General features: G+C 43.5%; 1 protein-coding gene across 1 annotated transcript in view; it reads left to right on the forward strand.

Moving 5' to 3' along the window:
• Positions 1-25,243, forward strand: part of LOC142563298 (uncharacterized) — a 65,061-nt gene that overhangs the window by 16,076 nt on the left and 23,742 nt on the right. Inside the window, exons 3-9 of the mRNA XM_075673852.1 lie at positions 1,966-2,130; positions 6,701-6,832; positions 9,320-9,472; positions 11,412-11,552; positions 18,747-18,899; positions 21,707-21,853; positions 22,742-22,894. Coding sequence (XP_075529967.1) covers positions 1,966-2,130; positions 6,701-6,832; positions 9,320-9,472; positions 11,412-11,552; positions 18,747-18,899; positions 21,707-21,853; positions 22,742-22,894 — 1,044 coding nt within the window. The remainder of the gene's footprint in view (positions 1-1,965; positions 2,131-6,700; positions 6,833-9,319; positions 9,473-11,411; positions 11,553-18,746; positions 18,900-21,706; positions 21,854-22,741; positions 22,895-25,243) is intronic.

Raw genomic sequence — 25,243 nt, forward strand, 5'->3', positions numbered from 1 at the left:
ATTTCACAACGAATGTAACCATAAATACCATTTGAGAAACGTGCGTTGCATGCAGGCGTGGCCTGCGGTGAGCGATAACGTTCAAAATGAGCTAGCCTGGGAAAAGCGGTCACCGGAGAAATATAAAGAACTACAGGTGTCAATATTTTAACGGTGTTCAAGTTTTGTAGTTCTTTGTGTGTTCTAGTGTATCATCTTATTCTGGTTTAGCACTGTGTTGTATTTGAATGACAGCCGTAATAGAATGGCTGCGCAAATCAACATGTAGTACTTTGTTGTGCCTTCGCTTACTCAGATGATTTCACAAACTCATGACCAATTTCATTTGCAATGCATGTGCCTTAGCAATTTAGTTTTTTTCATGCATTCCCGCTTAATTAGGTGTACGGAAATTATTAGTTGGAAGGTTGTGCTGCTGTCGTCCACCGCTTGCTTTCTTCTCTGGGTGCTTTATTTTGCGCAACACACAGTATAAGTCACTCCAAATGCGACAACTTTCGTTACCTTTGTTTATTCGAGAATCGGTTGTCTAGAGCAGTTTCAAGTAAAAAGTGCGCGATGAAACATATACAAAATAAATAAACATAAATTACAGAAACAAGAAAATGTTTATTGTTCACTGCGGAGTTTTCACTTGATCAAGACCATCAGCACCAACTGGCGTGATACAATTTCATTGTCCTCGCCATCGCCCTGAGAAACAGCCCCCAAAGACAGCGTTGACACACTTCAACATGCCGCTTTCTGAGCAGACAATCTTGAAATGCAGCCTGACACGGTCTTCTCAGCTGAAAGTGATGAACGCGCTACTGAAGTTGTTCCAGCCAAGTGGCCTGATTGGATAACTCTGATACTGCAGCATTGTTTTTTTCTTTGCGTGCACTTGTAGGTGTGCTCCCCCGTCTCTCTGTCTGTGCATGTGCTTTTGTTGTTATCTTTCTCCCTCCCCTAACACCTGCACCATTGCAGAGTAGCAAATTGGTTAATTACCTCCCGGTAAGCCTTTGCACTTTTCCCGTCTCATTTACCTTTCTTGATTAATTATCACTCCCTTTTGAAGTTAAATGGTAATCGAAGTACCAGTTTTCAGTTAAACCTTATTCTTAGCGACGATGACTATATGGCGGTAGCGAAAGCATGTATCTGAATGATTCTTCAGGTGTAATATGGAAAAGACATTCCTACTATGTTCAAGTGAGTGACAAGGCTGTCTCCTGCAATGCCCTATTTACATTGCGAACTGCTACTTGGTTCAAACAAATGTCTGCAAGGTAATCAGTTGTTTATCGTGGCTATCCTTTTTTACAGCGTTACCTTCAGCACAAGAGGTGAAGGTCGCCTTTTTTACAGCTTATCAGTATGGCCGCGTAAGAAACGAGCATGACTCTAAAGATATCAAAATTAGATGATCAAATGAAGTGCTCTAATTATTAAGAAATTGTTTCTAAAAGCCATTGTCACCTCATCCTGTCGATCACTGATAAGAGACCCTTGTTCCAACTTCCTTAAACGGACGTTGAAAATACTAGAACATCCCAATCAAACAGATGGTATCATAACTAAACGTTTTTTTTTGTTTCGAAATAAATTTCGAATAAGTTATTCTGCAACGTTGTTATACAAAATTGCTCCAGTGCTTTCAACTGCAGTGGTAATTATACGTACTCATGGCAGGCTGCGAAGGGCTCGCGGTCATCGAGTAAACTTGGCTTCCTATTTGTCTTAGGACATGTGACAACAAGATTGTTGTATTAGTAAGCGAATGTTTACTGCAGTGTGCGCTGCCACTAGAACTACGAGACTTACATTGTTTAGTACTCTAATAGGTTGCTATCGCTATGACTGCTGTGAATTTCGAGTGAAACTGCAAATAATTATGCTTGATTTGAAATGAATTCAGAAATAAATAGTCACTTTAGTCTATGTTTAAACAGATAGTCTCTCACTAACACTTTACGATTGCAGGGGAAGCTTGCAATTTTCAAGTGGAAAGTGACCTGTGCTTGCTCAATGTGTTTCCTGTGTACGCCTTCGATTTGATCTCACGAAATTGCTTCATGACATACGACTGTTCTTTCTTCGGAAATAAGTTCCCCACTTCTCAGGAATGCGAACACACTTGCGGAAGACGTAAGTAACCCTGTTACATTGATAGGGTAGATTCATGTTGTAGTTATTGATTGTGTGCCTGAATGTTATATATATATATATATATATGGCAATGTTCACTCACCGACAACTACGCCGACGCTGACACCGGCGCCGGATTTTCTGCGACACGGGGCCTTTAGAGCTATCATGTTAAATTAAGAGGAGATTCCTCTTGTGAAAAGATGGATTAGAAGCCCATCTTTGCAAAGTTTGAAGTAAGTTTTGTTGTAAAGGAGCCCTCTTCTATGACAAGTGATACCTTCTACAGAACACTAATGTGGCATAGCCCTCAATGAGGCTGATGGAGTGCTTGGTACTATCCCAGGCGTTAGTATTTATAGACACCTTGCACACTGTTGTCGATGAATGCGAGTGTTTCATAGCACATACGTGTCGAGCAAGATGTAGGGCAGGCAACACAGATTTTATATGGTACCTTCTTTTCTATAAGACGCGGATAACTGCATTACCAGCTGCAAGACCACAAAGGCTAAACACGGTTTTTGAACAAAACGATGCCTAGTGGGTACTCATGATGAGTTATTCGAATGTTATATCATGTTTTTAGAACTTTATCACGAATCCGGGCTTTTAATGTATGCAGGCACGTACCCAGGGGGGGCACGGTGGGTGCCCGGGCCCCCCCTCCCCACCCACGCCACCCCTCCTCACACATTCCTAAAGCGCCGCCAGATCAATGTTGACACTTGGCAGCTGTTCATCGGTCAGCATTATGCTGCCTTGTTCAATGCTTTTAGATGGCGGTAGTTATCGGCCTCTCTTGTAATGTGAAGGACAGTTTTCTCATAGATTCCGCACCCGCGCAATTAACTCGAGATGCGTTCAGTTGTCACCATCTATTCAACCGTCACGCCCATAGCTGTTGCTTTTGTTAGTTCAACCTTCTTTGTTTAGGCTGATCCTGGGGCCAGGAGGGGGATGCGGCTGTACTCTCATGGAACAAGTTGCGGCCAGAGAAAACGCCATTTGCGTTTAACTTTTCCCTTTGCTTCATTATTTCCTTGAGTTACGCCTCGCCGCGACGCTGGCAGATGCCCGGAACCATCTACACGTGATATGGTTTAGATAAGGTGGGAAATAAAATAATGTGAAAGAGAGTCCATCATGAAACCCTGCAATAACCTTTAACCCATAAGCAAGATGACTGTCGCCCGTTACCTCGTCTGTTTTTCCCTAATTGTATAGCACTTTTCGTGCAAAATTGGCAACTGGAAACAAAAATCGCAAGGAGTTGAGAAATTAAGCGATCTACTAAGGGAGAGAGCCAAGGCAACAACCAAACTGCAAGCAAATGCGAATAATAAAAAAGTTAACCGTTGTTTATGAGAATATTTACGGATCAACATCTTTTTATTTAAGAAGGAAGTAGAGAAAACGCCGTTGAATGATGCTTCTACAGTTATCGGTCGAACCGCCTCACCTAGCCACTTCTCTGCTGTGCTTATGTGGGTGTTTTTCTAACCTTTCGCGGTGAGCGCAGTACGTCTAGAATCGCAGAGTCCTGCGCTCTACGCGGTTGTATGGGACTGGCGGCCGCACAGCGTCACGCAATTCGCGGAACTGTCAAAACTGATCAACAAGGCGAAAATAACTGATATTCGAAACTATAACATGAGAGAGACTGAAGAAGCCGCAAAAAATGAACGCAGCCTGAAATCAGTAAAAAAGAAACCTGGCATAGGACAAACCATGATGCATGCACTAAAAGATAAGAAGGATAATATCATCAGCAATCTCGAAAATATAGTAAAACCAGCGGAAAGTTTTAAGCTGACCTGTATACAGTACCCAGAGGAGTCACGATACCTCACTTAGAAACAGTAATGAACAGGATACAGAAACTCTTCTATAACTAGCGATGAGGACAGAAGGGCCCTGCAAGACATGAAACAATGAAGATCGGGAGGAGAAGGTGGAATAACAGTCGACTTAATCAAAGATGGAGGAGACATAATGCTTGGAAAACTGGCGGCTCTTTAAACGAAGTGTCTATCGACTGCAAGGGTCCCAGAAAACTGGAAGAATGCAGACATTATACTAATCCACAAAAAAGGAGACGTTAAAGAATCGAAAAATCATAGGTCTATTAGCTTGCTCCCAGTATTATATAAAATATTGACCAAAATAATCTCCAATAGAATAAGGGCAACACTGGATTTTGTCAACCAAGGGAACAGGCTGGCTTCAGGAAGGGATACATTACAATAGATCACATCCATGGCATCAATCAGGTTATCGCGAAATCTGCAGAGTAAATAAGCCTCTCTATGTGGCTTATATAGATTACGCAAATGCATTTGATTCAGTAGAGATACCAGCAGTCATAGAGACACTACGTAATCAAGGAGTACAGAACGCTTACGTAAAAAGCTTGGAAAATATGGCTACATGCGTGTGGTATTTGTTTGTTTGAACGAGGCGCGTGGGCGCCATCACTCCAGAAAAGAGGAGGAAGAACGAACTGGGCACGCGCTGTGAATCTAACCGGTCAGCGCTGCAACTGTTGTTGTAAATATAATCTGTAAATAGCTTCTCGTCTTACTGACTCGTCCTTCGCGTAAGAATATCTACAGAGGTTCTACAGCTACCTTAATTCTGCACAAGAAAAGCAGGGAGATACCTATAGAGAAAGGGGTCAGACAGGGAGACACAATTTCTCCAAACCTATTCACTGCGTGCTTAGAAGAATTCAAGCTATTAAACTGGGAAGGCCTAGGAGTAAAGGTCGACGGCAAATATCACAGCAACCTTCGGTTTGCCGATGATATTGTTCTATTCGACAACAATGCAGACGAGTTACAACAAATGATTGGAGACCTTAACAGAGACAGTCTAAGAGTGGGGTAGAATATTAATACGCAGAAGATGAAGATAATGATAAATAGCCCGGCAAAGGAACAAGAGATCAGGATCGCCAGTCGGCCACTAAAGACTGTGAAGGGCAACACTGGATTTTGTCAACCAAGGGAACAGGCTGGCTACAGGAAGAGATACTTTACAATGGATCACATCCATGTCATCAATCAGGTTATCGCGAAATCTGCAGAGTACTATTGCAATGTGTACGTGTATCTAGGTCAATTAATCACAGGGATCCCTGATCATGAGAAGGAAATTCACAGAAGAATAAAAATAGGTTGGATCGCATACGGCATAAATTGCCAGCTCCTGACTGGAAGCTTACCATTATTAATGAAAAGTAAGGTGTGCAATCAGTGCATTTTGCCAGTGCTGACATATGGGGCAGAGTCTTGAGAGCTATTTAAGGACCGCGCAAAGAGCGATCGAACGAATATTGCTAGGCATAACGTTAAGAGAGAGAACGAGAGCAGTTTGGATCAGAAAGCGAACGGGTATAGACGATATTCTAATTGACATCAAGAGGGAAAAAATGTACCTTGGCAGGTCATGTAATGCGCCGGTTAGATAACTGTTGGACCATTAGGGTTACAGAATGGGTACCAAGAGAAGGAAAACGCAATCGAGGACGACAAAACACTAGGTGGAGCGATGAAATTAGGAAATTCGCGGGTGCTTGTTGGAATGGGTTGGCGCAGGACAGGGGTAATTGGAGATCGCAGAGAGAAGCTTTCGTCCTGCAGTGGACATAAAATAGGCTGATGATGATGATGATAATGATGATGATGATGATGATGATGATGGAGTTGTTGCCCCCCCCCCGAAAAGAAATCCTGGGTACGTGCCTGAATGTATGCCTTTATTTGTATTGCAGAGCCAAATTATGTCGAGAGCTCGTAAAGCGAATTTTATACACTGGCTTTGTCTTCTTCGGCGCAGTAGCCTTGTGTCATTATGGCTATAATCAATTGACTGAGATGGCGGAAATTTGTCTTTTTCTCCATATCCTCGTACCGGTTGGTCCCTTTTTCTCTGCAGAGAAATGAAAACGCGACGCGTCGAAGAAAGGGACTCCTGTTCCATAATTCTAGGTCAGGATGTTTCGGGTGGATTCTGTTACTGCTCGTATGTTATCGAAGGTGTTTCACAACTGTTAGCTTCAGGAACACGCTAGTACCATGACGTATCAACTGTAGAAAGTCTCGCCTACACGACTTGCACTTTCAAATATGTCTTGCACTTTCAAATATGACTTTTTGTCCTTGTCAGGGACAGGTAACATTGCGGTTACTCTGAACAGAAAATTCAACACACTTGTACCAAGATAAGCTCATTGTAAACAGTCTTTATGCGTGCTTAAAATAGGCAAAATAGAGGAATTGCCACACATGAATTTCGACATTTCATTGCATCCGCAAAACACTGCGTGGCATGTCGAAACTTGTTATCGTACTTACAGACCTGAGACTGAGAGATGTAATAAAGTGACACATTATTTTACTTTCCAGCTTAACATCTCGTATGAAAGCATTACTAGATAACGAGGCACTCTTCAGAAATTGGTGAATTTAATCTTTAGCCGTAAGCCAAATGGGGCCTTTACTAACGATTTGGGTTATTCAAAGTCATGGAGCGCTTCTTCACTGAGAAAATGTTCAAACTCACGCAGGAGATCTGCAAACTACGAAGGGTATGGTCGTGCCTCTTCTGCATCCTGGTCAACAGAACCTCATTGGCCAAGCTACTGCTCAGTCGCAGATGAACCTTGGCGGTGGAAATATAGTGCCGCAGTTACCAAGTGGTAAGTAAACTGAAGTGTTGGTACTATCACTTTATCATGACTTCATTTTAGTTCTTGATAGATATTTACAATGCACACCTCATATACTACGGAGGCCCAACTCGAAAAGCACAGAGAAAATGTGTAAGCTTGCCAGGGCGGTACTAAGAACCGCACGACTTACGACTTAGAGATAGAAGACAAGTCTAGCGTTCCGATTCAGCTGCAGCACTGGCTGCTGTAACATAACCTTTTGTTTAAGGATAAATACTTGAACTTGTATGGCACAAATGTCCAAATTTCATCTATCTATGAAGCCCTACAAAGAATTATTTACATGCAAAAAGCGCAACTAACCACGAATAGACCTAAATTTTAGCAGAACACACGTGTGGCGCTCTCACTCAACAGCAAGACTAGCTGCTGTATCTGAAGCTGTATACAAGGATATGGACGTGAAATAATTGTATCGCACAAATATTGTTCTTTTCATGAAACAACAGCCCACTCTGGAGTTCTTGAAATAAATATCCATATACAGAAAGCAATACTTTGAGTGCAGGGTAACGGTTCCTATGAAAAGCAGCAGAGAGAAGTATGTCGTGCGTTGAAAGAAATTAAAATTGATCGAGACATAAACTTTTATGTGTGTTATGGTTGAGTATCTTCCCAATAGGGTGGAACTCTTAGTTGAGGGCCCTATTCGTGGTCCCTCCATGTGTCCGCTAAATCAGCAGCCGCTAATACTTCAAGTCTAAGCTGATCAGCCCGGCACCCCAGGATCAAGTAGAGGGAAGAGCAATTGGTATTAGGCTTGGGTGTCCTTAGCTGGGGCGGGGGTGTAAACTGTTATACAAAAGCACAGTATGAAATAGAAATTGGTAGTAGGCGCGGCTGTCTTTAACTGGGGGGGGGGGAAGGGGGGACTTTAGTCTGTTCAACAAAACGGACTGAATGAATTGTTGGATTTGTCTCTGCTGGAAAGATGGAATGCTCAATAGAATTTTGCTACAGTTGCTTTCTCGTACGACAATATTATGGAACGCGCGTGCTGAGAAATGCAGTTTCTCGCTAAAGATGACAATTTTGTGCAAACGAAAGAGGAGGTCGGATTTTTCTGAAGGCTATGAGCCCAGCATTGGTTCGATTCATAAAACTGACTATGGTGATGCAGCGTACAGAACAGGTGTCGTCCATATTGAACATCTAAATTTATAAAAACTGCAACACGAACCAAGGCATGACAGCCACAGGTTATATATATATATATATATATATATATATATATATATATATATATATATATATATATATATATATATATATATATATATATATATATATATATATATATATATATATATATATATATATATATATATATATGTATATATATATATATATATCGTTTACAAATTTTACGCCTCCCCGGAGTTTCTCATGATAATCAACCGATTGCAACGTGATCATTATTAGATTCACAGAATGGCATATATTTACATTCCTTCTATTTCGTTTAACGTACCCACATAACCTTTTTTTTAATCAGAACCAAACTTATTCGGCAACAGTGACAGCTGCATAAAGGGTCTTCTCTAGTGCTCTACCTAGGAAAATTACTTTGCCTCCGTTTTTGTTTACCATTTGCACATTTCTGTGAGAATTATTCCGTTTGATGCTAGCCGCCTGGGTGTCACTTCAGCGTCGTGTCATTACTGCTTACCTGAACCACTACAAGGACATCAGCGCTACGGTTTGGACAATTGTTGTAGGCGTCCAATATTATATGTGTGAGCTCTACGAATGTCATCGGAATGAAGCTGGTGAAACGGAAGGCCTACTCGACCATATGGCAATAAATTGTTCAAGAATGAAAGCCATAATTGAGTGACAATTTTTCGAAGCAGGAAACGCAGACTCCTCTATATTCTGTCTTCTTGTCAAGTCCATTTTACGGAACATGATGGCTTCTGTAATCCCTGAATTTTTTAGTTTCTCATTGTTAATCCGAAGAGATTACCATTCTCTTGGGTCCAGTGAATAATGCCACTAATGACGATACTTTCAATATTAGTCTCCGAAAGCAACAGTGTTTGTTCCATTCTTTCTTTACTCGGGTGACTTCTTGATGAGATGTATGCGCCAGTGTAGACGATGAGTCGTACATAATAATCCTGACAGACAAATAGTGCGAACCCAATATAATAAGAACAGTTCTATAACCAATAACAAATCCAGAAGCTGGTGAGTGCAACGCTGCGCACCTACGTTTGTGGTCCTTTCCCGTTCTGCACGATAGAAAGGTTGCAACTATTCAAGACTGTGCACTGCACATGATGTCAGTGAAAGTACTAGGCTGGATTTGAAGTACCTATGCTAGTTCGGTACGTGGTCGTGGTAATGTGCATATCACTTAAACGTAACATCCCTGCATAAGTTCTATGAGTTCAAATACGGGAGGTATGACAAACTGTGATGCGTGTGTTATGTTTGATGTGGTCCATTCAGGCGTCGGACTACAGCCCGGAAGCTCCATCACGACGGGCACCCAAGTACAGAGCCAACAAGGAAGCGTAAACGCTTTGGTGGGACATCAAACAACCACAACACAGTCAATGACAACTACTGGTGCAGGAATAGGGGTGATTTCTATAACAAATGGTGAGCGTGCTTCATTTTTTTTCCGCACAATGTCGTAGCTTTAGATTCTTAACGACTTAATCGTCGCATACAGTGGGCTGGTACACCTTAAAATTCAGAAGTATGCGCCACTTTGTTTGAAGCAAAACACACAATTAAACCTATCTGTGTCTCCTAAAGTGTTACTTCGGCAGCCTAAACTTGTTTTCCCGTTCTCTTTTGTTATCATCTTCATTAAATTTCACAATACTTTCAATAAATGCCAAGTTGAAAGAATGCCCTCTTGTCTTCAAGTTTTGTCCTTGACTCCGCCCTTTTTTTCAATTTGCCTAGCCGGAGGTAATTTCAAATGCGAGCTCATTCGAGGTCCCACAGTTTGTCGCAGATGCGCGCGCACCTACATGCGCCCTCTCGATGGTCGCTATTGGCTCGGTCAGTGCTTGCTTCACACGCATGTGCACCTTCTCCCAGTTGCCTGCTTGCCCAGATCTAGTAACTTGGCGCCTACTCGCCTTTCTCTATTCGCCGGTACTTGTGTGCGTGCCACAAATAGTCGTGGCTCGGTTGCGCTTACTGCGCTTTTTTGCGCGTATACCTTGACCTCGTCGACAATGTGGCCAGGAAAGTACCAAGGGGAAGAGGAGCGTAAAAGTGCAAAGGCTCTGCCGAGACTAGAGGTGGTATGCGACGTGCACCGAAGCGACGACGCAGAAGGTGAAGCGACGCGCCTACTAGATACGCACGGCGGAAGACAGCAGCACGCCGAGAGAACTAGAGCTGAACAAACCGAGAACCACCGAGAACAAGCGGCCCCGACTGGAGTACTGGCTATTGCGGGACACACACGCCTGGTTTCAAAAATACTTCGTTGAAGACAAATTGAGCGCTGCGTGTAGCGTCTGAAACCACCTCTACTAGCCATTGTACGTCTTCAGGGCGTCGCTGCCCGCCCATGTGGCAGTCTTCTAGTGATCATTCCCCCGCAGGGCATGATCTCGTTGCGGCTTTACGCCACGTGTGGAGAAGTGCGTCCTAATAATTTAGATAATAATCGAGCATGGCATCTGCCATAACTTGTTGCGATGCAAAGCATGACCCTTTGACAATCGGCAAGTGCGCCTTTTCTACTCATTGGGAATTGCCAACAAAGTGGAGGATTGCGAGAGCAGTTTAGATGGTAAGTTTTTTTGCGATAGTTGTAAACATTTGCGTTAGAATATTCTCATTGGTAGCTTACTAAGCTGAAATGAGCCCATGGCGGGCTAAGAATTTGTGAGGAGCAGCAAGCTCAGTATCCGAGTCATGAAATTCATCTTCTAGAGATAGAGGACACACTCCGTCGATTATATAGAAAGACCGAGACTTCAGCTTAGGAAGATGTCCACCCGCGTTAACCTGGTGAATTAGCGCGGCTGGATATATTTTAGACGAACATCTTCTGTAGGTTATTTTTTTCCAGACTTGTGATTACGTGGACCCGCATCAGAAGGTTTTCGAAAAGAATACGAAATTATGCCGCTCAGGCATCAGCCCAAATGACGGGATGGCTTTTGGTACTGCCTCAGGGCGCTTAAGGTTATCGTGGCAGTTTGAGCTAAGAACAACGACGTCATGACTGTAGACTAGATTGGTCTGCTATTTGAAACCATTCAATGCCGTGTTCACTACACACGGCAAAGTTGAGGGTGCCGGGAGAAAGGCCGAATGTAGTGACCTTCAATTCATTGATGCCGCTGGCGTGATAAAGGCTGAAATGAAGCTTACGAGAAAAAGAATAACAAAGTAGGTGTATCCATACCAGTTATCTGCTTTCCAACATTGGTTTTTGAAAGGTCTTGTTCAGTAAATGTTGTGCTGTGCTAGAAGTCCATGATGAACTTTGTTTCCTTCAACCCTGCACCGGATACCTGTTATTTTGACAGATAATAAAATAGGCGATTACGTTCGAAAACTTTTGCAGGACAGCAACAATCCACAGGCCACGCAGTCAGCAGCATTAATGCCGTCGAACCATCCGCAAACTTGAGTCAACATGTAGGTATTGGTCAAGCGACTCCGCCACAGACGATGCCTGGAACTGCTGGGGAACAAACAGCCCACGGTGAGTTATTTTCGTTAAACTTAGTCCACATTCTCATTCTATCAGTCTGTGGAAGGTATGATGTTTACGTGAGTTTAGCTCGTTACAGCAGACTCAATGCAAGAATTAAATATCAAGTTGTATTCTTCTGGTCATCACTTCTTTATAGGCAATAAGCATAATAAAGTCAGTCAATATTTTTCCAAAGCCGCAACGGGGAAGATACGGCTTGTCAAAACATGTATTGATTATTCAGTCATACATCCTGAAGCCCTATAGGGGGCTATGACAGAAAGGCAACTCCCCGCAAGCGGGAGAATGCCCAGATGTTCAGAATTACGCATGCAATGTCTTACGAATTAGTTGTCGTGGCGGCCATCCTGCCACCCACTTTGTTTGTTGCTCGCGTACATATACGTGCTCAGCCCTGACAATCTTACACAGTCAACTGAAAGCTATGAACTGCATGACAAAGTTGTTTGTATGTGACCATTGTTTATCTTCTAAATCCTATGTTCCCTGTGCTCCAACTCTGTCGCAGCTACGGAATTACACTTCCACCAGCGTTAACTGCTTTTACTGCTGCTGTTCACAGTAGGTCGACACTGACATAGCAAGTCGACAGCACATCGCGAGTGTGGCGCTCCGACTGAGTAGCGCAACTAGCCGCACTAGCTGAATCTATATACAAGAATAAGGAGTTAAAATATATTAATAGCAGAAATATCGTTCTTCTGATGCAATTCTAGTACAGTATGGAGTTCTCGAAATAAATCTTCACATAGGGAAAGGGCATGAGTACGATAAAGAGCAGACACATGTGTCTAGTGCGCTGAAAGAAAGTATGCGGAATCGGGATATGAAAATTTGTTTTCGTTATGGCAGCGTATCTTCCTAGTAGGGTGCATCCCTTAGTTGAGGGCGCAATTCGTGAGTACTCTGTGTGTCCGCTTAATGAGCAACCGGTAGTACTTCGATTCTCAGCTGAACAGGTCACTCGCGCAGGAGAGGGTTCGGCCAAGTCAGAGAAACTTGTAGTAGGCACGCCTGTACGTAGTAGTGCTCGTAGTAGGCACGGCCTGTAATCGGTTCAACAAAACGGACTGTGTGAATGTTGGATTTATCTGTCTTGTAAAGATGCAATGCGGAATGGGATTTGACTAGAGTTTCTATCTCGTGCGACAATAATGTGTCGTGCGCGTGCTGTGAAGCGCAGTTGCTCGACAAAAATGGCAATTTTATGAGAATGACGAGGATTTCAGAGTTTTATGAAGGTTATGACGACAGCGTTGGTTCGGTACATAAAGCAGACTTTAGTGATGCAGCATACAGCACAGGTGACTTCTATAGTCAGCAGCTAAATTGAACAAGCCTGTAAAACGAGCCACGTCCTGAGAGGCGCAGGTTATGTATACACACACACACACACACAAATGCACGCACACACACACACACACACAGATATAAATATATATATATATATATATATATATATATATATATATATATATACCAGACGGCTTTGCAAGGGCTGTCCGCAGCTCGGGGCTCACTGGCGATCACGGCACGGCCCTTCATCTTCCTGTTCAGTCGGCACACACACATAAGCGCGTTTGCTTCAAAGCAGTATATATATATATATATATATATATATATATATATATATATATACACATCGCTTCAAAAATTTAACTAATCTACGCAGTTTCTGAGGACGAACCTTAACTTAAACATTGATCATTACTAGGTTCTGACGAGAGCATGATGCGTAAAGTTCGATACTTTCGTTCTATCTATATCGTTTATTTATAACGCACTATTTTTATTCTGTTTAGTCAGTAAAAAGTATTCGGCAACAGTGATAGATGCATAAATGCTCTACTTGTGCTCTACTTTGCAAGATTACTTTGCCATAAGTATATTGTATTTGCAGCATTATGAGGGAAATACCTTCGTGGATGTCGCATAAGCAATTTGTCATGACTGCTTTCCTGAACGACTTCAAGAACATCAGGACCCCCCCCCCCCCTTTCTGTGTGTGCTGTAGGCTATCAATACTATGTGTTTGAGCTGTGCGAATTGAAACCAACGAAAGTTGAAGAAATGAGTGAACAACTCGACGACTGCCCAAGAAATTATTCAAATACGGAAACTGTAAATTTGAGTGGCAGTTTTACGAAGCAGAAAACGCAAACTCGTCTATACTGTTTCTTTCTGTTCGGTCCATTTTAAGGAACATGGTGGCGTGTTTTATCCCCTTTTTCGTACTTAGGAAAAGCAAATTCCAAGTAGAACCAACCTTGCGTTGATAACGTTGCACACGATTACTTTAGTATAACAAGGGGCACGCAGCATATTTCGATGACGAGCATAGTCAGCCGCAAAAATGGTGCAACCTTGCAGAGTCCATGGCTTGAAGAACTCGTAATGAAGTAAGCGACAACGGCGTGCGTTGTAAGTAACATAAAAACGAGCCAATACTAGTTTTATTGTTGGATACCGGGGATGGGTCGGAAAACTGGACTGGTAACGTCCTTGAAGTACACCAACTAACCAGCCATTCCAGCTCACAGATTGTACATAATATTTTCTTTTTAATATATGACCAATACCAATACATCTTCTTAGTTTATCCGAAGAGATTACCATTTCTTTCTGTCGAGTGAACAACATGACTAGTTACAATACTTTGAAAATTTCTGCCCCCAGAACAGTAGTATTTGCTCCATCTTTTCTCTCTCTGATCGTTGCTTCAAGAGGTGTACGCAGTAGTGCAGATGCTGAGTCGTAAATAAAAACCCTGACAAATAAATTCTGCTGCTACATTAGCCATTAAAAATAAAAAGCTCTTGCAGAACCCACAATAAATCCAGAAGCTGGGAAATGCACCTTTAATTAATTAATTTAATATTTGGGGTTTTACGTGCCAAAACCACTTTCTGATTATGAGGCACTCCGTAGTGGAGGACTCCGGAAATTTTGACCACCTGGGGTTCTTTAACGTGCACCTAAATCTAAGTACACGGGTGTTTTCGCATTTCGCCCCCATCGGAATAAATGCACCTTTCTAACACTGGTTCCGTTTGTGTACTTTTTCCGTTCTATTAGCTGGAGAGACCTCAACTGTTCAGGACGGCACATTGCATATGATGCCTACGTAAGCAATAGGCAGGGTCTGCAGTACTTACTTTTGTTCTGTGCATGGTCGTGGTAATTTACACATCAAATAAATTTAACGTCCGTGCATAAGTTCTCTACATAGGAATATGGGAGATATGACAAAACGTGTGGCGTCTGTTTTTTTTATGTTGGTTATTGCATGGCTTATTCAGGCACAGGACAACAGCTTGGAAACGTTATAACTATGGCCAGCCAAGTACAGGGCCTATCAGGAAATGTGTGGAACCAGAACACGAGCCTCAGCCTATGCGTCTCTTAAAGTGCCACTTTCTTTGGCAGTCTCAATTTGTTTTCGTCTTCTTTTTGGCAGTCATCTATATTTAAACTTCGCAGTGGTTTCAATTAACGTGAACTTGAAAGAAAGCACTCGCGTGTTCACGCTTTGTTCTTGACTCGCCCTTTTTTTCAATTTACCTCATCATCATCATCATCATCCTGGTTACGCCCACTGCAGGGCAAAGGCCTCTGCCATACTTCTACAACTACCCCGGTCAACTGGTGATGGTGCCCATATTGTGCCTGGAAACTTCTTAATCTCATCCGCCCACCTAACTTTCTGCCGCCCCCTGCTGCGCTTCCCTTCCCTTGGGATCCAGTCCGTAACCCTTAATGACCATCGGTTATCTTCCCTGCTCATTACATGTCCTGCCCATGCCCATTTACTTTTCTTAATTTTAACTAAGATGCCACTAACTCGCATTTGTTCCCTCACCCAATCTGCTCTTTTGTTATCCCTTAACGTTACACCCATCATTCTTCTTTCCGTAGCTCGTTGCGTCATCCTCAATTTAAGTAGAGCTCTTTTCGTAAGTCTCCAGGATTTTGCCCCGTACGTGAGTCCTGTTAAGACACCGCTGTTATACACTTTCAATTTGCGTAGTCGGAGGTAATTTCAAATACAAGGCCATCCAAGGTCCCACAGTTTGTCGCGGATACACGCGCACCTACATGCGCCCGCTCGATGTCGGCTATTGGCTCGGCTCCTTGCATCACGCGCATGCGCGCTGTCTCCAGGTGCCTGCTTGCCCAGCTATAGTAACTTGGTGCCTACTTACCTTGCTCTATTCGCCGGTACTGGGGTGCGCGCCACAAATAGGCGTGGCTTGATTGCGCTAACTGCACTATTTTGCACGTAGACATTGTTGTCTTCAACACTGGACCCTTGAAAAAATGAAGTGGAAGAGGAACGTAAGAGTGGAAAGGCTCTGCAGAGACTAAGGGGGTATGCGACGCGCACCGAAGCGACGAGGCAGGAGGCGAAGTGACGGGCCTACTAGATACCCGTGCGGCATGACAGCAGCAAGCCAAGCGGACTATCACTTAACAAGCCCAGAACCGCCGAGAACCAGCGGCGCCGCCTTTAGTACTGGCTTTTGCGGGACGCACCCGCCTGCTTTCAAGAACACTTTTTTGAAAGACAAACTTGGAGCGGCGTGTAGCGCGTTCAACCCCCTCTGCTTACGATTGTAGGTCTTCAGGTTGTAGCTGCCCGCTCGTGTGGCGCTCTGACAGCGATATCGTTGCCGTTTTAGGCCACGTGCAGGGGTGAAATGCTTCGCATTACCATAGATAATCATTGACGAATGGTATCTGCCGAAACGTCTTGCGATGCACAGCATGACCCTTTGAAAGTCGGCAATTACTGATTTTCTAGTCACTGGGATTTGCCAACAAAGCGGAGGATTGCTTTGCGATAGCTGTAAGCATTTGTGTTGGAGTATTCTCATGGGAAAGTTAACGAGTGTGTAAAATGCACCTATGACGAGCTAATAATCTCTGAGGAGCAAAAGGCTGAATGTCTGAGTCATGAAATTATACTTCTAGAGTTAAAGGACACACTCATTCAATAATATAGGAAGACGGAGACTTCAGCTTTAGAACAGGTCCACCCGCGTTAACCTGCTGAATTAACGCGGTTGGACATCTTCTTTAACATATCTTTTTACGTCATTTTTGATGGCTGCCATCTTATGGTGGAGTAAAAATTAACTTTGACGTAGTAGTTCTGCGGAAACCCGCAAGGTGGAGAGAAGTAATTAATAAAGGGAGAAATCAGACATCCACCCGTTCGTAGCAATTGCTAAAAAGGAAACCCATACGGGTTCCTCGATAGAAAAGCCTCAGAGTTGAAGAAAAAATTCGTCCTGGTCCGGGACTCGAACCCGGGACCACCGCCTTTCCGGGGCAGCCACTCTACCATCTGAGCTAACAAGGCGGCTAGATGACAGGGCGAAGTCGAAGTTGTCGACAACATGTAGTAGTTCTGTGGAAACCCGCAAGGTGGGGACACCACCCTTTGTAGTAATTGCTAAGAACGGGTTGAACTTCATTCAATCGTACCGTTTCCGTTTATCAATTACTTTATAAACTTGGTAGTGTACAGTTCATTGTATGGCAGCACCTGTCAGCTAGAACAGATTGAACTCTTTATTGGGCGTAATTGTGTCCAGATAAACAAGTAACCCTCAAGTACACCAATAATGGTGAGCAAAGTCAGCAATGGTGGAAAATAGCATGTGTTACTGTTCAAACGCGTAGGCTTTTGTACACGACTCGTCGAAGATTCCAGTGTAAGCATTGGTGTCCGCGTGCCTTCCAGAAAGCACTACATAATTCCGGTCGTGCCTACAATGTCTTTACACAAGGTGCGGCGAGAAGATACACAACAGGTAGAATCAATGACAACTTTGAGTAAGTTGCAATAATGCAGGCGTGTCTTGTGCTAAGCGGTAACTAAGTTTCTTTTTGTGGGTAAAATGCAGCACCCGTGTTAAGGGATAAATATGTAAAAGTGTGAATTCCCTCCCTTAAAGAGCATCTTCCAAATGGTAGAAACACGGTAGGAAAAACTAAACTCACAAAAATAAAGAAAAAGTAACAAAACAACAATATATCAGTGTTCTTTATCACTGGTAGAAAGGCTTAAGGCCCAACACATGTACTAGTTTAGGTCGCGAGCGGCGCCGCAGTGATTCCGTAGTGCCATTTTAGAGTCCTGTGTGCGGATACGTAAATAAGTTTGTAGGGCAGGGAATAGCACCATAAACCTTTTCACTATGTCCTCACCGGTGTATTGGGGCCCAAGCCCAAGCAGGGTTGCTTTGGTGGTATTCCACGTACCGTCGTACAGGGTTATAGTGTCGGCTGTTCGTCCATTCCAGGTTCTTTATGCGCAAGCGGGAGAGTTGTCGCGCTTCATCGGCACGCTGGAGAAAGGCGGCTAGGGCCAGATTCTATTCTTTGGTAACGTGACGCAGCATGGCGTCCAGCGTTGTCACCAGGTTTCTCTCGGTAAACCAGCTCGAACGCCACCATCTGGGTTCTTTTGCACTGCCATGTTAGCAAACGTCACGTACACAAGGCGGTACGGTCACGTCTTATGTTCGACATCAACGTACGTTGCTAACCTATCGATGAGCGTCTTGTTCAGTCTTTGGGTAGTTCATTCGTCTGCGCGTAGTAAGCGGTTGTCCTATGGTGTTTAGTCTGGCTATATTGCAGGATAGCCTGCGTAAGCTCAGCTGTAAAAGCTGTTGCTCTTTCTGTGATGAGGACTTGCGGCGCGCAAGACGCAGCAGAACATTCTCAACGAACAATTTTGCAACTTCCATCGCACTACCTTTGGGCTAGGCTTTCGTTTCGGCGTAGCGGGTAAGATAGCCGGTTGCCACGACGATCCACTCATTCTCGTATGTTGACGTCGAAAAAAGCCTCAACAAGGCCATCCCGAATAGATGACAGGGTGGCGTGATTGGTTGCGTTTGGGGGCCTGTTTCTACTGTTTCCCTTTGTGGGACTTTCACGTTCTACAAGCTGGAGAGACCCCAACTGTTCACGACAATGCACTGCCTATGATGTCTGTGCAAGTACTAGTCTAGATCTGGAGTACTTACGTTTGTTCTGTGCATGGTCGTGGTAATGTACATCTCAATTAAACATAACATCCGTGCATAAGTTCCATGGCTAGAAATACGGGAGGTATGACAAGACATGAGACTTATGTTTGTTATGTTTGATATTGCATGGCTTACGCAGGCACAGGACAACAGCTCGGAAGCCTCATAACAACGGGTAGCCAAGCACAGGGCCTACAAGGAAGTGTGAACGCTTCAGGGGGACAACAAACAACCGCGGGAACGCCAATATCAACTACTGGCCCAGCAATGGTGACGATTCCAGTAACAAATGGTGAGTGTGCTTCATTTCCTTCTCCAAATGTCGTCGCTTTAGATTTTTACTGACTTAATTATCGCCCTACAGTGTGCGGCTCGACTTTCGTATAGAGAATTGTGCACTGCTTTGTTTGAATCAGAAGACACGCCTCATCCTATGTGTCTCCTAAAGTGTCACTTTCACTGGCAGCCTCAATTTGCTTTCTTGTTCTCTTCTGTTACCATCTAGACTGAACCGTAACAAAGTTTTCAATAAGCGTCGAGTTGAAAGAAAGGGCTCCTGCCTTCCAACTTCGTGCTTGCCTTCGTGTCTTTTAAATTTTGCTAGCCTGAGGCATGCTCAAATGCGAGGTCAGTCAATGTCGAATAGTTTGTCACCATGCACGATCGATGGTGCCTATTGGCTCGGCCTCTTCTTGCTAGCTTGTCGCCTACTCTCCTTGCTCCCTTCACCGGTATTGGTGTGCGTGCCACGCATAGCAGGGGCTCAGTTGCGCTAGCTGCGCTTTTATTGCCGGCAAACGTTGGTCTCTTCAGCAATTGGCCCTGGAAATGTACCAAGTGGAAGAGGAGGGTAAGAGTGCAATGGTTCAGCAGAGACCACAGAGGTACGCGATATGTACGGTAGCGACGAGGCAGGAGGTGATACGACCGGTCACCGGTATACGCGCGGCGGAAGAGAATAGCACGCGAAACGAAGTATCGCTGAACAAACCATGAACCACCAAGAACAAGCGGCACCGATTGGAGGGCTGGCTTTTGTGAAATGCACATGCCTACTTTCAAAACGAGTTGTTTTTCGAAGGCAAACTTGCTTCAGCGTGTAGCGTGTGACACCATATGTACTGACGACTGTACGTGTTCCGCGTGTCGCTGCCAGCCCGTGCGGCAGTCTTCGAGTGATCATCCCCCTCCCCCCTCCTCCAGGGCGTGACATCGCTGCAGTTTTATGCCACGTGCACGGCGGAAATGCTTCGCATTAACTTAGATAATCATCGAGCACGGTATCTGCTGTAACTTCCTGCGATGCAAAGCATCAGCCTTTGAAAGTAGTTTGTAGTTTGGCAACAAAGTGTAGGAATGCAAAAGTACTCAACCAAGTAAGTCTTATTTCTGATAGTTCTAAACTCTGGTGTTAGACTGTTCTCAAGGTGAGTTAACTGAGGTAAAGTGCGCCGGTGACGTGCTCATAATTTCTGAGCAGCAGCAGGCTGCGTGTTCGAGTCATAAAATTCATCTCCTACGGAGAGGGACACACTCGACTAGTGTGATAGGAAGAAGCGGCCTTCAATTGGGCAACATGCCAACCCGCGTCATCCCAGCAGGTTAACAAGAGTGGAGTGGTTATTTAGAGGGGTGCCACTGTTCCAGCCGCGATGAATGTTCGGGCGCAAGCCGGCATCTACCCAACGCTGATATGGCGTTCTCCTAAGGCATTGCCTTCGGAATGGTAGGGTGTGGAAAGTCTCAGGGTGATACCCTTCTTTTCAACACAAGCTCTTTATTTCTCACTCCATTGTCCAAGACTGTGCCTTAGGGGCCTTCCATGACTTGGGACAAGGTCGGCCTTCTCTTCTAATAACTCGGCAAGGCTTCTTCGCTTAGGTTCTGCTCCAGCTGTTCAGTGAAATCGTCCGCGCTTAATGCCCCTGCAGACTCGGGGTTCACGTCGTCTTGTGGTGGTGGGTCACTAAAAGTGCGGGAAAGGCACGCGGCATCAGAAAGTTTTCTTCCAGACTTGCGTACTTGTCCTTCACGGTGATGTCGAATTCTTGCAGTTGGAGGGTCCATCGTGCTAGGCGGCCTGAAGGGCTCTTTTGTTTGACAGATGCTTGATCACAGTGCTTGATGGTCGCCTACAATTTTCAACGGCCTGCCTATAGGGAATGGCTAAATTTCGCCGTACCCTAAAATATGGCATAGAATTCCTATTCTGTCACTGAATACTTTGCTTCCATTTTCCACAGCGAACGTGTTGCGTAAGAAATGGGTCTTTCAACTCCGTGTTTTCTCTGGACTAGGAGAGCACTGAGGCGTACACTGCTTGAATCGGTATGTATTTCGCTACAGGCGTCTTCGTCCAAGTTGGCGAGTTCAGGTAGTGACTGCAGGTGTCGTTTTTGTTCTTCAAATACATTGACCTGGACTGTTTGCAAATGAAAGTCCACGTTGGATTTCGTGAGAGGTACCAGAGTCGCTGCGATGGGAGCCTAATCGTTGAGAAATCGACTGTAGTAGGCATACAGACCAAGATATTTGCGCAATGCCTTCTTCATGCAGGGCTGTGGAAATTATGCAAAAGGAGCTGTTTGCTCTTGGTCAGGAAAGACCCCAGACTTGCTCATTACATGGCCCTAGACCATAAGGTTTTCGCAAACAATACGGCATCAGCCAGATGATGTGATGGCTTCAAGTACTTTGGAAGGTGATCGTCGAAGTTTGAAACAAGAATAACTTTGTCACAAATGTAGACTAAACAGGTCTGCCATTTGAAACCGATTAATGCCCAGTTCAATGTTTACTGTAAAGTTGCGGGTGCCAAGAAAAGGCTGAATGACGTGAACTTGAATTCATAGTGGCCACTAGCGTGATATAGGCTGAAATAACGTTTATAACAAGAAACATCCCTAAGGAAACGCGTCAATACAATTAGCGCCGTTTCAACGTTGCTTTTTGAACGGTCTTGGTTAGTAATTGTGGCGCTATGCGAGACGCTCATGATGTATTTAATTGTTTTATTCAGCCCTGCAAAGGGAAGGTATTACTTTGGGAGGTAATAATTAAGCCCATTTCCTCTCAAAACTTTATTTTGTACGGGCGCAGGAGAGCAACAAACAGGAGGACCCATAACTAGCAACATTCATGTCGTCGGACAGTCAGCAAACTTGAACCAATCAGTAACTGCAGGTCAAGCGACTGCTCTTCACACGACAGTTGTGAGTGGAATGGCTGTGGGACAAACAGTAAACGGTGAGTGAGTTTTGTTAAATTTTGTCCACATTTCTATGCTGTCAGTCTGTGGAATATATTATGTTTGCTTGACTTTAGTGCCGCTATAGCATTTTGAATGTAAGAAATAAACCCAAAGTGGAGTTCTATTTAGGCATCAGTTCTTTATAAGCAACAAGCGTAATAAAGTCTGTCATTGAATTGGATTGGAGCCAACTTTATTTATGCCTGCAGTTGGGCGCTCGCACGCCCCGACGAGGGCCTACGTCATCCTCGAAGTCGCCGTTACTCGGTGCGGGTCTCCGCTCGCCATTGCCGCTCCTAAAATCTGTCAGCGATGTCGGCCATCCTAAAGTTAAGAACCACGTAAACAAGCCTTATATAAGGAAGTCGAAAACAAATGTAAAAGTTTCCATAAATCACCATCTCGACGCGATTTTTCTTGCTAAATACTAATTTGAACCTATACGGTATTCTCGTAAAGCAACAACGGGGAAAAGGTGGCTTCTCGAATAATTTATTTATTATGCAGTTACACAACCTGAAGCCCTATGCTGGAACTCTGACAGAAAGATAAGTCCCCGCATGGGGTTCCTGAACCAAGACCTTTAGAATTCCGCATTCATTGCGCTACAATAATTAGCGGCCGTCGTGGCTATACTGCCGTCCATTTTGTTCGTTATTTGTGTATGTATGCGTGAGTGGCCCTGAAAATGTAATATAGGCAACGGACGTGTCTATGACCTAGATGACATAGCTGTTGGTATTATAACTTATAACTATAACTTATAACTTATAACTCTGTGCCAGCTAATATATAAGACTTGCGCCAGCATTAAACTTTTTGGCTGTTGCGTTTCATGGAAGGTCCGTTCTGACTCTGGGAATGCATCTTTCATTTTTTCACAGAGAAGCAAGAATCGGGAACGTCAGCAGTCAGAGACAAACTAAGTTCCAGTCAACAAAGCGGTTTAGGCACACCGGTTGGACAACAAAAACATCGTGAACAGTTGAAGATACGAACTTTTAAAGTACAAGAACCACCTAAAGCGCATGGAATAGGTGAGCAGCCATCATACGGAAAGTAGATATGGGCATCTCGTTAAATTGTGTTGCTTAAGTTGATCACGCGCGACAACGAAGTTGCCAAGGTATATATTTGAAATGCTTAATTTACCTGAGAAAGACATTTAACACAGGTAAATCATGTAGTTAAGTAAACTGAAAAGGACACGTCTCTTCTGGGTGTCTTTCAGGGCTCAAGGTAGCTGCATTGTACGTATGTATATTGTTGCAGAATGACACATGTATATATGTTGTTAGCCTTGCCAATCGCTTGCTGTTGCATTTGAGGAAAAAAAACGTGTCAGAGTAAAGTTTCACGTAAGCCGCATTTCCTACATCTCACGGTTATTAGTATTAAAGTAGTATCAAAGAATCAAAGTATCAATAATGATCGCCCGAATGAAAACAAATGGCCGATATGCTTTCCAAGAGGTCGAAGCTTCGTCTAAGACTTAAGAGAAGAAAATATTCAAAACGTAATGGTAATCTAAATGCCCGGTAAAGCTGCGAACGAGGAAGGAAGGCGCAAAGAAGTAGCGCAGAAATATAACAAGCCGACTTCAGTGCCAACATGCGCGTGTACCAAACATTGTATGGACTATGTGCTTGAGATCTCGCCACACATAAGTTGCAGTATATTATATATATATATATATATATATATATATGCGCGTAATATTTCTCAAAATATGTTCGGCTTTCTTTGCCTAACCTGCTGAGAACACGATTAAAATTGCACGTACATTCAGCCAAAAATACGTGGAAGAATATTAGGAGTCACACACAGTAATAAGCTCGGCCGAAGGAACAGCTGAACCTGATAACTATTTGTACTACTTTGTTTCGCCTAATGAACAAAAACAATATGTGATTACATTTCACATACACTAATTGAAACCTGCATGTATCGAAATCAAAGTTTAGCAAAAGTTTAGAATGCAAGAATTATTCACAGCGTTACCAATACGGCATCCATCAAGCTAAACGTAGAAGCTTATTGTTGATCCTACACCTCAAACAGTCCACTTGAAGAATATGTAGTGACAATAGAATCAGATGCATCATAAACTAAGTGCAACATTAAAACTGAAACACTACAAAAGAAGAAAGCATCTCTCACAACAAACTGCTTCTTCTGAATGCCTCCTGGGATTGACTTGCGAAAAGCCGAAATATTTGTGAGTGCTGCTATTCAGGGTGATAAGTTTCAAGATTTTGGTATTTTCGAAAATAGCCTGTTGCAGACAACCTGATTGCCGTCGTTCAGCTGCATTATTCACAGAATCGGACTTGCACGAGAAATGTAAACGCTTATTGATGATATTAAAAATCTACTTATTACCGTTTGAATTATTTGTAACTTGGGCATTGTAGCCGGTGAGTTGGCAAGACGTTTCCACTTGGAATGAATTTCCAGAATCACGTTCGTTTGGCGATATACCATATCAAACTTGCCCTACAATTCACTGTTGTTCCACTTGCTTTATTAAGAAAGCACTCTGTTATGCATTGAAGCAAAAAACTGAGTGGAACTCCCATGTATTTCATCCCACATTTTGGGAAATAATATTTCGAAGCTGGTGCCATCCTAGAAATTTAATTCAAGTGGACAAGTCTTGCGAACTCACAGGCTATGATTCGTAAATGCAATATGTGCCACAAGGTAATCAATAACACAGGTAATTAGTGAATTTTTGCTGATGAGTTGAATATGTCTTGCAATTTTTCGTGCTAGTAATGCTAGCTTCCTTAAATATTCCAGCTCAAGGACAAGAAATTTGCTGTCTGCTCCACGCGATTGTTAAGCAAATTACATAAAACATAAAAATTATCATCCTGTATAAAGGCAGGATGATAATTCTGCCTTTAATTCCGAACTATAATTCCGAACTGTGAGGCCTCGACATTTATAATTAAACAAATCATTTTACGCCAGCACAACGCAGTACGTTTTCTTCACAAACGAGTTTAACATCCTCCAATAATATTTTGTTCATGACAATGAACATATTTTTATGATTGATTACTTGCGTAACTAATGAAATGCGACGCTAATTATAATTGCGTCGATCAAAGAGCTTTACAACTCATAGGGCAGGCCTAACTGGTATGTTTTCAGCAGGACGTCTTGAGCCTTCCATTAAGAGCCCAAAAATAGGCACGACATTATCACCTTGCTGAAAACATGCCATATTTATGGTTGTCTTTGCCGGCTGAAAAAGAAAAGCCCGCCAAAAGTGTGGAAATTACAATTTGACTAGGCCCCGACCAGTGCCAGTAAACCCCACCGTCAAGGAAGCCCAATGAGAGAACACAACTTGGTGCGCTAGTTGGTACATAATTTGG

The sequence above is a fragment of the Dermacentor variabilis genome, chromosome 11 (genome assembly GCF_050947875.1).
Source record: "Dermacentor variabilis isolate Ectoservices chromosome 11, ASM5094787v1, whole genome shotgun sequence".
Taxonomy (NCBI): domain Eukaryota; kingdom Metazoa; phylum Arthropoda; class Arachnida; order Ixodida; family Ixodidae; genus Dermacentor; species Dermacentor variabilis.